The sequence below is a fragment of the Channa argus genome, chromosome 10, assembly GCF_033026475.1.
Source record: "Channa argus isolate prfri chromosome 10, Channa argus male v1.0, whole genome shotgun sequence".
In the NCBI taxonomy this organism is placed as follows: domain Eukaryota; kingdom Metazoa; phylum Chordata; class Actinopteri; order Anabantiformes; family Channidae; genus Channa; species Channa argus.
Genome location: NC_090206.1, coordinates 15,728,081 through 15,740,539, shown reverse-complemented (window position 1 = coordinate 15,740,539; position 12,459 = coordinate 15,728,081). Strand labels below are relative to the sequence as shown.

The following is a 12,459-nucleotide window of genomic DNA, read 5'->3' as shown; positions in this document are numbered from 1 at the left end:
GCCGAGAGCTCGGGTGGGGAGATTAAAGTACACTGTAGACACATTTGACTGACTCAAACATGTAAAGTAAACTAAAGCTCTGGGTTGTACTCTTCTTAATAAAGTGTGTTTAGTGTTAAAAACTGTAAAAAATATTGAAGTCTGTAGCAGCTTTAATTTAGGATGTAATTTCAAATCTCTTCGAATCTTAGTAAAGAGTTTGAATCAATGAAAGCATCTTAGTGTCTTTAAGTCAGATGTGGAGGACTTTTAAAAATTATCTTTATTTCATTTTTTTTTAAAATCCACATTTGAGTCTAAAACATTGGAGCTGCATTGGACATTTGTCTTGCGCATTACTATAATTTATATGCAAAAACAACCCTCATCATACTCCAAGCATGATGTTTTGTATAGCAAGCAAGTCAAATTGATCACTGACAATATAAACTTAAAGTTTCAAAGTGTTGCTAAACTTGGGTTCTTAATGCTGAGAATCCTAAGTGAAAACATCTTTTTCACAGTAGTATTTTATATTTTATTTACACTAGTGGGTTTTCTACTGCTATCTGTCAACTTGTCTTGTGTCTGTTTTGTTATAGATCTTTCATGTAGTATGTTTGTACAAATGAGAATATTTGCAATAAATCATCTTTTTTATTATCAGTGGTGTAGACAAAAAGTTCAACTACAATAAACAACGATTACAACTACAATCAGATATAGTATGATTGGACAGGTTAATAACAGGGAGTATTAAGATCAAACGGGAGGTAATGCACCATAGTGCACATTGCAGTAACGCTGAAACATCAGATGTGCAATGTTCCACAAGGTATTTAAGGAGAAAAAGTCATAGTTTCTTGCAGTGGCTACTAAAGCCACAAAGGCCAAAACAGTGAAAATGAAAATGCAAAATACAAACAGAACTGCTCTGTGAAGTGATGTCTCCAAGATACCTGCGCACCTTTAATAATGAAGAAAATAGAGAGCCAATAGTGACAGAGAGGGAAAAAATTAGAAAAACAGTGTCAACATAATACATGACTAGAGCATTTGCAAGAATAATATATGGGCCCATATTTATCAAACATCTTTTAGAATAGAAAAACACTCCAAAGTAGCCATAATCTCTCAGGGTGACACATTTTTGGTTTTACAATAAGAACAAGAAAAAGAGCAATGTATCAACATGCCAAACTTGAGAAATTACTCCTAACTCCACCAAAATTTAGGAAAGCTTTAGTAGTATGGTCATAAGACAGAGACATACATGTAGATTCTTTGGGAGGAGAGACGTCTAACACATAATGACACAGAGCGTGACAAAAAATAGTTTTAGTGATAGAACTTGTGTGCTCCTTCAAAAAGCTTCACAGCAACTTTGAGGTTTTCAAATGGAAAATGCAACTTTGCAATAGTGATGAGCTGAATACTGTTATGAGCATGACAGCCCCCACCCTGCTCAGTGGGAAACTTGCAACATAATGCATTTAAGCTATTCAGTGGTTTGTCTAGAGTTGTATGAGTCACCAGTGTAACACACTTCCAATATGTTTTTTTTTTTTTTTTTTTTTACACACAAACATACAAAATCTTACTGCCATGTTACTCAGTAGAAATTCTCACTTGGATATCTTCTGAGAAATACTGGACCTTTCAATATTAAATATGTAAGCTGACATTTGTCACATTGTCCATTCTTAGGAGTGATTCTGAGATGGCTAACAAATACGGGCCTTAGAGCTACTTTTTAATGTGAAGTTGAATTACCACTTCTTCTGAAGGTCTATTGTGAAACTTTCATGTTTCAGTAGCTCCTGGTCATTCGTTTCCACCTGAAAACACAGTACCAGGTATTAGACACAATAATATAATAGCTGCTATGTCACTGACAAGGTTGATCTGGCCTTGAAGGTGGCATACTCTAGTTGTCACTTTGGTTGAAGAGGAAGTTCCGAAAACACATAGTAACATTATTTAAGGTCCAAGTATGCAAACACAGGAATGAAAGAGAGAAGACATACGTGTCTAACATATATAGCATCTGACATGCTGGTTTCTACTTCAAGTGAGGAGGCCAGCAGCTTCATTTCCTCTGCAAAGGACAGAGGGGAACTGAGCAAACCTTCCTCTTTTTCCATTCGGTCATTCAGAGCATTGCTGGAAACCAACACCAGGCCAAAATTGGGGCATGAGTGCAAACAGATAACTTTGTCCATGTCATGATACTTATAAACAACAAAATCCAGAGAAGACAAGTTACAATATGGCCTCATCCTGTGCCTCCTCCAACTGCTTCTTCAGCTCTTGATTTGTAAGCTGAAGTTCCTGGAAAAAGAAGACAACAAAACTCTGACAAATCAACAACTAACCAAATACTAAGTCTGTAAATGGGGACAAAGTTGGATGTTTGCTCCAGTACACATTTGTACATCTTACACACATACATTAGCCATACACATTGGTTTTGTTTGAAATGTGTAGTTACAAAGTTACAATGTTCATCTATCATTGGTCAACACTGTGTCAACAAAGATGCTTTATAATTTAGTTTTTTCTGTGATTAAATTCAATTATTTAACTGATGCAATGGGTGAATTTATCCTAACATTTGTCTTTCAGTATTTAGTATTTACAAGCCCAACTATCAAAAAAGTTGTGATGTGATGTGCAAACGTAAATAAAAACAGAATGCAATGATTTGCAATTCTCATCAAACCATATGTTATTCACAGTCGAACATAAACAACATATCAGATGTTGAAATTGAGACATTTTACCATTTCATGGAAAATAGCTCTTTTTGAATTTGATGGCAGCAACACATCTCAAAAAAGTTGTAGAGGTAGCAACAAAAGGCTGGAAAACTAATTGCCACAAGTCTAAAACAAATGGAGAAGCATTTAACAAGTACTTAGGTTAATTGCAAACAGGTCAGTAACATGCCTGGGTATAAAAGGAGCATTTCAGAGAGGCAGAGCCTCTCGAATGTAAAGATGGGCAGAGGTTCACCAATCTGTGACAAGCTGCGCCTAAAAATTGTGAATACTTTGAAGATCCCACCATCTACAGTATATAATATAATCAAAAGATTCAGACAATCAGGAGGAAGACTTCCAGAAACACAGTTCGCTGTGCAGTCGACAAACTGTAGTTAAAGCTGTATCATTGCAAAGAAGAAGCCATATGTGAAAATGAACCAGAAACACCTCTGTGTTCTCTGGGCAAAAGCTAATTTAAAATGGTCTGGGGCAAAATAGAAAACTGTTCTTAGGTCAGATGAATCAAAATTTGTAATTTAATTGTAAAACCATGGATGCCCTGTTCTGTGGACTAAAGAGGAGAGGGACCATACAGCCTGTTATCAGTGGAAAATACAAAAACCGGCATTCCTGATGGTATGAGGGTGCATTAGTGCCTATGGCGTGGACAGCTTACACATCTGGAACAGCACCATAAATGCTGAAAAGTAAATTAAAAGATTTTAGAGTAAAATATGCTCTCATCCAGACAACGTCTCTTTCAGGAAAGACCTTCCATATTTCAGCAAGACAATGCTAAACCACAAAATGCATCCACCAGAGCAGCAGGGCTTCACATGAGAAATGTCCGGGTGCTGAACTGGCCTGCCTGCAGTCCAGACCTTTTACCATTAGAAAACATTTGGCTCATCATAAAACAAAAAAAAATGCATCAACAAAAGCCCAAGACTGTTGTGAAGCTAGAGTTCTGCATCAGTCAAGAATGGGACAACATTCCTCTTCTAAACTCCAGAAAGTGGTCCCCTCACTTCCCAGACATTTACAGACAGTTGTTAAAAGAAGAGGGGATGTTAAACAATGGTAAACATCACTCTGTTCGAACCAAGATGTTTTACTGCCATCAAATTTAAAATTAGCTAATAGTTTTAATGAAATGTTAAAATTTCTCAGTTTCAATATCTGATGTAGTTTATGTTTTATTGTGAATAAAACATGGGCTGATGAGATTTGCAAGTCATTGCATTCTGTTTTTGTTTATGTTTTACACTTCTTTCAAACTTTTTGGGAATTGAAGTTGTATATGATGTTTTTATACAACTGTGTCAAATTAACAAATGTGCAGGAAAACAACATTTTAAATTATAGATAGAAATGTATTTACCTTCATCATGTTGTAATACTCTTCTACTGTTTCCTCCAAGTGCTTTAACTTTAAAATTTTCTATCACAAACACAAAAAACATTTGATGGTCAAATTATGACAGAGAATCAAGATGCTAATGAACTCAAAACAGAACGATTTATATTAATGAAAATAATTTTGACTAGTTGTTTAGTAATTGATGAAAACAGATGTATCTGCTCCTACCTGATGAATAACCTCATCCATATGCTGCAGTCCTGAGCAAGCCTCCTCCATGTATTGCTGAAGACATTAACAAATGAACAGCTACTGATAATTTAAAACAAATACAAACAGTGGTGGGATGGACAGAAAAATATCTTTAAGTTGAATCCAAATTGTTACCTCAAAAGCCTGAGCTGCAACCTTGGACGCGTTTAGGCTGATCTTGTCCAAGTCTCTTTCTAGCTGAAGGCTCTTCAGCTGAAAAGGTCACAATGACATTTAAATGTGGAAAGCATCACTTCTAACAAACATGAAAATCGTCACGTAGCAAGGAAAGGCACAAGCGCACATAAGCGCGATCCCAGGATGTGATTCTTCACTGGCCACTTTATATTCTGCAGTACATGAAAATAATAACTATCATACCTCTGCAGATAGTTTCTTATTTTGTTCCTTTATCTTTGTGGATTCCTCCTCCTGCTGAAAAACCCAACACGAAGATTTACCTGGGGGTACTCAAAACAATAACAAGTGGCCTATTCGACAGGTTCAAGTTAACCTGTTTGTCTGCCATACACAGTTTGCATCGCCCTATTTTGAAAAGGCAAAAAGAATAACACAATTTTTTTTCATCATTATTTATGACACAGCTATTACAAATGTTTTTTTATCTGAACGGAAAATGGGAATTTGTAATTATTTATTAATTAATTATTTGCAAACTTTTGCACTAACTAAATTTTCATTGTTTCACTATAACTTTAAACTAGCTAACTGTGCATTACATACTATTTTAATGAAAAGTCAGTCAAGGGGATGCAAGCAAATATGTGTATATATATAAAATTGCAACAGTGGCATCACATTAGAATATATATGTGATACCACTGTTGCAATTTGCAATTGTAGAGAGCACTTCCCTTGTTTTTCATGAAACGTGTACAAAACTGCTGAAAAACTGAAATTGTTCATATATTATACAATAATATTATTGTTTGGTGTTAGAGGAGAGACACTGCCCTAGTATATATAGATTGTCCTAACACTTGGATTATACTACAGTAAAAGACACAGTTTACTACAAGAAATTGATGTAAAGCAACAAATAAGAACTAGAAACAGAGCTGGACATGTTGATACTGTATCAAAACTGTTGCTTTGCCTGAATATGATTTGGTCCTTGAGGACCAGGATTGCGAACCACTGATTTAGTTCAAATACAGAACAAGTCTATGACAAGTTAATTTCTCACAGAATGGTCACATCATATCTGCACAGTTAAGCTTGATTCAAGTATGAATTTGTTCATATTTGAACATAATCACTAGTCTAATAAGTAATATAGAAATACAATTGTAATGCAATATTAATTCTGGTTACCCACCAATCTCTTTATGTTGTTATCAGTGATTCTCTTTACATCGAGGTCATTGGCCAGGAGGGTCCGACAAGGCTCGGTTTTAACCTGCTGTGCTACACTGATGGTCATGGCCTGGCTGACAGACACACAAACAAAAGCTCCTGACTAACCAAAGTGTTAACATTGGTTTAAATAGTGAAACCACATGAAAAAAACACATGAAACCTTTTAACTAATGATGCTCAAACTCTAATCTAAGTCTTCTGTTCATTAAGAATTAAAATTTCTAACAGCAATTAAATACAAACTGTACCCAGGATAAATCTATATCGATATAAATCAGCTATCACTGGAAGATTTAGGAAAACAAATCCCCAGGGAAACATATATTAAGAGAGTGGAGACCTAAAATGGAATGCTGTAGGATGCAAAGTAAAAAAATAACTATTCTGTAATACAGCTAAGAAACAAAAGGCTTCAAGATCTGCCCTTAAATGCCAATAGTAGGCCTAAGACAAAAAAGAAGAATGACAGACAGGAATAGGAACAGGAATTACAAGATGCAAAATAAGCTATGAGGATTGCACTATTAGGTTTGATACTCAGACATTACAGTATAATGTATGACTAGTTACTCTTTCACTTTTTTTTTAAGGGCGGCATTCTCTGAACGCAGCTGCGCAATATCATCATCTGCAATATCCAGCCAGAGTCTCATCTCGGCATTCAGATTCCTCTGATGGTGCAGGCTGTATTCAAGCTCAGTCATTTTTTCAAGAACCTCTCTTTGTGTCCTACGCACACAACAGAGAAAAGAGAAGTTTCATACATTGCTGCTGAGCCAACTCAAACAGTTATCATGTGTAGGTGCATACAGTAAATATCACTCACATGTTTTCCTCAGTTATCTCCATGCTGCCGAATTATTCCGTCCACTTCCTTTGTATCAACATATGGTCCAGTGGCCCTCCAAAATTAAGTTAGGGATGAAACACAATGTTAAGTTAAACTTGATTCACTGACTAAATTTACAATTTCTAAAGACCATGGAATACCACATACATTTCAATGTAATACAGTAACCTTAAATGTTTCATGTAAACATGAAAGTTTCAACAGTCTCAATTAAAACCAGTAGAGCTGATAGGCCTAAAACTGATGATAAAATCCTTATTAATTGTTAAACACAACCTGGGTAAGATTCATAAATTAAAAACGTTAATAAATTAATTTTACATATGATATCAAGGTGGTCTGAACAACCACAAGAAAGCTAGACATTTTTACTAAGAAAGTACAAATAAAATGTAGTTAATACAGTTTCTGAGAAAACTGAAATCAGTGTTTAAGACAGACCAACAACCAATAACGTCAAAGTATCTCACGTTACGTTATTCAAATTGTTACTCAGCTAAATATTTTTACGTCAAGTTAGCAAAGTTACCAGTACAGCTAGATTTATTTTTAAGAACTCAGGCAGTACGTTAGCTTGACAAGCTGACATTTTACTCCTAAAAAATTAAATACGATATAGCAATAAATTCATTTGCTTTTGAAGACCTGTTAAAAATGCACTTTTTCGGTCATATTTTCACTGACTTAGCTAAATGCTAACGTTAGCTACCACCAGCTAAAGTCAACCTAACCTAAACCTAAATAAATCTCACTAAATAAAGTTTAACAAAGGTCACACTATACTGCTGGAACTAATATTATATATTGATATAAGCGCTTTACAAATAACAATTACCAACAAGTAAGCCTGGCTTTACAGTATGTGGTTACTGTAGATGAACCGGGTCCAGCTGCCATATCCACCTGAAATCACGCGCACACTACAATGCACGTGGCAGTTAGGTGGTTGTTAGCTAACGTTACTAAGGTTAATGTACTGCGATAAAATAAACAAACAGGATGTGACATCAAACATGTAAAATGTCTTTTATTTTGCTTGTTGGTTTTACATTTTAATGTATTAAGACCACGAGGATGGTTCTAAAAACAATTCTGCCATTAATTAAGAATTCATATTTCCACTTTTTTTAAGGCGCTGTTTGAGAGTACAACGCTCTTTTTGTAAGTAAGGCAAATTATTATATCGGTTGGCTATACTTCTTAAATCATTTTTCCGTATTTAAATTAAAAGACAGAAAAGTCGATTTTTTTTCAATCAAGTGTGTTTGTTGGAAATACTTGTAAATGTAAACACATTTTTTAAAAACACATAATTTTCCCTGAACAAAATGATTAAATGAAACATTCCCCAATGGTTCAAAATTTCCATTGACTGAATTTATTTAAGCACACATCAAATTAAAATACCCATATGAAACAGTACTAACCAAAGAACTTCAGCAGACTCAGAGTATATAATTACCAAAACAAGTAACATGTAAACAATATTTTTGATTGTAATGTGAATTTCTGTGTAAGACATTCAAGCTCCTGTCAAAATACGAGCTTTAACATTTCACAACATTTGATGGGGAAAAGTATTACATATGCTGAAGCAACACTAAGAAAAAGCAGAAAGGGTTGTATTGAGGTAATGGAAGTTCAACTGGCACCAAGTGTCATAAGACATGTTAGCTGTGTCCCACCTATTTATACTACATATAGGTTTAAAGCAGATGACAGACAGCTCTGAAGATTAATAGACCATATACAAAGTGTACTGTACTGCAATATAGAGTTGGAAATTGGCAACTCTTTGCTTCATTCAGTATGTCTTGTTATGCACTAGTTTAGGTTTAGTTTGTATTAGCTCCTTTCTCACTGAAACATGGAAAAGGGTTTTGTGAAATTTATAGGTAGATTTTAAATACTGCGTTCACTATATAACTATATATTAGTCTGTAAACAGCAACACTTGATATCATAATACAAACCATTTCTGGAAGTTATTTCCCCAAACATATGTTGTCCTGTAAATGTCACTGAAGACATCACTGAAAAACCCCATTATGTGCTTTTATTGTCCCTTTCATTTTCAGTGCATAAAATAGTAGTAATAACTTCAATATAATAACAGGAGTGGACGTAAAGATGTGGTAAGGACAAACACATCAAGCTCATAACAAAAGTTAGTGTGTGAATGCAAATGTATTTCGTAATCCCATGGTCTATTTAGGAACGGTGCAAGCTAAGTATGATCAACCTTCAGATTTTGGCAGTTTAGGCTTAAGGGGTATTTCCCAAGCATCCTAGTCATCAACTGCAAGTGCCTATCAATGCAGATTCATACATTTTTGTGGTCAACATAAGACATTCTTATTTCAGTGTTGTTAACATACATTTTCAGTGCTCAGTGTTCCAAAGTAGTGACTAATTTCTGTATTAATATCCTGAGGCCGGCCTCAATGAATGTACAGATTACCTCAAGGTCAAAGAAAATGTACCTTCCAAAGTAGACAATTTCTTAGTCTCAGCACAGGTAAACGCTACATAGACGATACTGGTAGAGTTACTACCACACTACTCTGGCTTCTTCCTATTCCAAGCTACCTCTTTTTGAACTGAGGTTCTCTTCCCCAATAACAATAACCATCACCACGTAGGTAAAGACACATGGATGGCCCAGTAATATTCAAACTTTGAGCTGTTACCGAGTGGGCTCCAGTGATCCTGTGACAGGGAAGTTTATCCCATCTCCAGGTAAAGGAGATGGGATAAGTGGGGAGAGCCAGCAAATGTACCAGCGAAGGCCCAGAGCATGACGCAGGTTGCCTAGGAGCCTTAGGTCATAGGGTCTGCGAGATGAGTACCACTCCCTGGTGGTCTGTCCCCGAAACAGCAGGAAGAGGTGGAAGAAGAGGAAGGCGGACACAAGCAGGAAGCCCACCACGCATGTGTCTGCGATGAAGGCAAAGGCAAAAGCACGTGCTGAGACCTGGCCTAGGATACAGAGAAAAAACACAGGTATCAATGACACTCTGGAGTTTCGTTACAAGTCCTTACATTGCTTTTATTCAGGAATCCAAGTACCATGCTGTCGTAATAAAGTGCTTTTTAACACATTCTTTATTTACCCAGTTTGACTTTTAAAGACTTATCCATATGTAATTATGAATGCACTGCATAGATACATCTGTGGATGCATTGGGACAAATCCGCAGTGATGTTTCCTGAAAACCTCAGGTGTTTCAGGTCTCACAACATCTAACCCCCTCGCTCAGGCGAATTGGCAGGGGGTTAATCAGGCCCAAACTTGTGTCCCAGCAGCATTGGCCCACTTTTCAGACCTTCTAATCAAGATCCACATCGAGGCTCTCTCTGCGGCTTCTGTGGTGGACTTAATGGCTCTTCTCGTTGTAGCTCCTGTGATACAGAGCAGGGTGAATTTAAACAGGGAATGTGCAGCTAAGCCTCTTCATCCCACCATAATGGGCTCACAGCAACACTTCCAACCCCTACCCAGGCACTCCTCTATGAGTTCCTCGTACTTGAGCCACTTGCGTTCATTTGCGTCTTCGATGCGGTCCTCCCAAGGCACTGATAGTTGCACTAGAATGTCAGCACCCTGTCTGGTCCAAAAGAGGTCAATGTTACAAAATCTGGGAAGTTGAGCTGCCTGCCCAGGTCAACCCAAAGTCCCAGTCTGATGCTGATGTTGGCTGTGGTTGTGGCTTTTCTCCAGCCCTTTCAAAGGGAATTTTTCTCTGGGTACAGGTTCCTTGTTTGGCCCAAGCACTGGAATTGGCCTCTGCCACAGACCTCAAAACCTGATCTTGTCAACAGCGATAGTGGCTGCTAGGGTTGATTAGGACCTGCTAAAGATGTGCTTCAGGGTCCCCCTTTCTGTAAAGTGTGGACATGTTGGAATGTCACTCCTGCCCTAAACATGCAGATTAGTTGAGCTGGGGAGCACATCATAAACTGCTTGAATTATACACTAAATATTCTGTGCTTCAGGCTTCCAGATGTCATTCCAGGTCAGCCTCCTCTTCAGCGCTCCTTCCCACCTTATCCATGCTCCCTACTGCCACATGCTCACCATTCTGCCAATCCTCGCCTCCTCAACACCTGCTCGGACCTCCTCCAGGACAAGATGGCGTCTGTCCTTGCCATGCGCCTCTTCGTACTGTGGCCCTGGGATGACTCCCAGCTCTGCTCGCCCAGTTTCCACCGTGCCCACCAGTACCTTGTGTCTCAGCCGAGACTCCGCCAGCTCCAGCCTTCCCTGTGCTCTCTACTTTCTGGCTCTTCGCAACTCAATGCCTGCTGATGCCACTCTTAGTTAGTGTTAGTCTTTTGAGTACTAACACCACACTTAAAAAGAATACATGCTTACATTTAAGAAATCAGATCCCACCTGAAACTAACATGATCCAGGGTATGAGCAGCAGCAGAATGCTGTGCACAGTCACGCCCTCCTTTAGAATGACAATGAAGACCTCTGCGTTCATCAGAGTGGCGTACAGAAGCCCAGACCACATAAATAACAAGCAGCAAAGGAAGTAGCGGTAGTTGCGGAACCCAACACACCGGCCAAAAAAGACACAGTGGTGATCGCGCCGCAGCACACACACTTTACAGTCGTAGCAGTGGGAGCAGCGCGGAGGAGTGTGTGTTTCACATGTGTAACAGTATCTGTGTGAAGAAAAGAAATAACATTATTCACGGTCAGAGATGTTTCTAAATATTTTTAAATGCTGATCAGTAAATTCCATCTCAGCCAAAAATGGCTTACTGAGTTTTCAGTGCAATTAACTGAAGTGCACTGTAGTGCTAAGGGATAACTTAAAACAGTAATATAAATATATTGAGCTCCACTCTCAAAATCATAGTGCTTATCTGTTTTGCTGGTTTAAGTTTTTTTATTTTTTCTTATTTAAAAAACTAATATTATATTTCAAAATAAAAATTACAAATACTGAAAGTAAGTATTCTTCACCAAACCATCAGAAAAGCCCCTCATGTAAATACATTTAGCCACTAGACCCTAGTGGGTAAATACAGGTGGTCGCAAACTTTTGGCTAAATAGTTTGCCATTAATTTCAGCAACAGTCTTGTGACCCATTTTGCTAAACTCTAGTGAACCTTCTTGTCTTAAAAAACAAAACAAAAAAAGACCCTTATTACACACGCGCACACGCCCACAAGCTGTTTCTTCCTTACCTCCACCCTTGGCCCATGCCTTCTCCACCCAGGAACACACCCTTAATGCTGGGGCTGGTTTTGAGGAAGAGCAGCGCGTTCCAGCAGATGTTTCCCAGCATGAAGTACTGGCCCAGCAAATGGATCATTTTCCAACACGAGGACCACTGCGTCTTCTTCTGGTCCGCCTCTAGCGGAGCCTCGACCAGGACCAGGTAGCTAACCTCCCCGGTTATTGAGAAGACCAGAAAGGTGTTGAGGGCCACGGGCAGGTGGCGACACACCCTGTCGACCCTGCTGAACGTTCTACTGGCAAAGCTCGTCATGTTTCCTTCCCGTCTGCCTTCGTGCTGTTTGAATCACAGCTCAAAGATCGATGAGCTCAGTGGAAGGACTGGTCTAACAGACGCACTGTGGTGACCCGCACTATTGGCGTTCTGTTCGAAGTTAAATCTATAGCATTACATTAATAATACAGAGAAATCTTCAGGAGAAATAAACTTACAGTGAGATGTAAAAATTGATGCTGTTTTTCTATATAAACCACCTTTCTTTCCACGAAAAAGTGCCACTGGATTCAAGATTATGTCACCAGCTGTTACACAAAAAAATTTCCGTGGTGCTACAAAACTGCATGGTTCCGTTTAAAAGATCCTACTGATTTTGTTTTACACTTCTTAAGTACACTGTT

The 12,459-nt window shown here is 38.0% G+C and overlaps 2 protein-coding genes across 7 annotated transcripts; both read right to left on the bottom strand.

Moving 5' to 3' along the window:
• Nucleotides 1-624: 624 nt before the first annotated feature.
• Nucleotides 625-7,808, bottom strand: LOC137134345 (myosin heavy chain, embryonic smooth muscle isoform-like). 6 transcript variants are annotated; one of them, XM_067519070.1, is made up of 12 exons: nucleotides 7,422-7,808; nucleotides 6,563-6,638; nucleotides 6,307-6,465; nucleotides 5,696-5,807; nucleotides 4,738-4,791; nucleotides 4,492-4,569; nucleotides 4,333-4,389; nucleotides 4,126-4,185; nucleotides 2,246-2,310; nucleotides 2,007-2,142; nucleotides 1,753-1,817; nucleotides 625-946 (listed from the first exon to the last, which is right to left on the bottom strand). In XM_067519070.1, exons 2-12 carry the CDS (start codon nucleotides 6,583-6,585, stop codon nucleotides 742-744), a joined length of 1,014 nt encoding a protein of 337 aa, XP_067375171.1. In that variant the 5' UTR covers nucleotides 6,586-6,638; nucleotides 7,422-7,808; the 3' UTR covers nucleotides 625-741. The 6 variants fall into 6 exon arrangements, with proteins under 6 accessions (XP_067375171.1, XP_067375172.1, XP_067375173.1 ...); XM_067519071.1 differs by having other exon boundaries at nucleotides 5,696-5,803; nucleotides 6,315-6,465; nucleotides 6,563-7,808; XM_067519072.1 differs by lacking the exon at nucleotides 4,738-4,791 and having other exon boundaries at nucleotides 6,563-7,808.
• A 983-nt stretch (nucleotides 7,809-8,791) lies between these two features.
• On the bottom strand, nucleotides 8,792-12,399 carry zdhhc24 (zinc finger DHHC-type containing 24). Its single transcript, XM_067519077.1, has 3 exons — nucleotides 11,790-12,399; nucleotides 10,983-11,260; nucleotides 8,792-9,565 (listed from the first exon to the last, which is right to left on the bottom strand). Exons 1-3 carry the CDS (start codon nucleotides 12,092-12,094, stop codon nucleotides 9,273-9,275), a joined length of 876 nt encoding a protein of 291 aa, XP_067375178.1. The 5' UTR covers nucleotides 12,095-12,399; the 3' UTR covers nucleotides 8,792-9,272.
• Nucleotides 12,400-12,459: the final 60 nt, after the last annotated feature.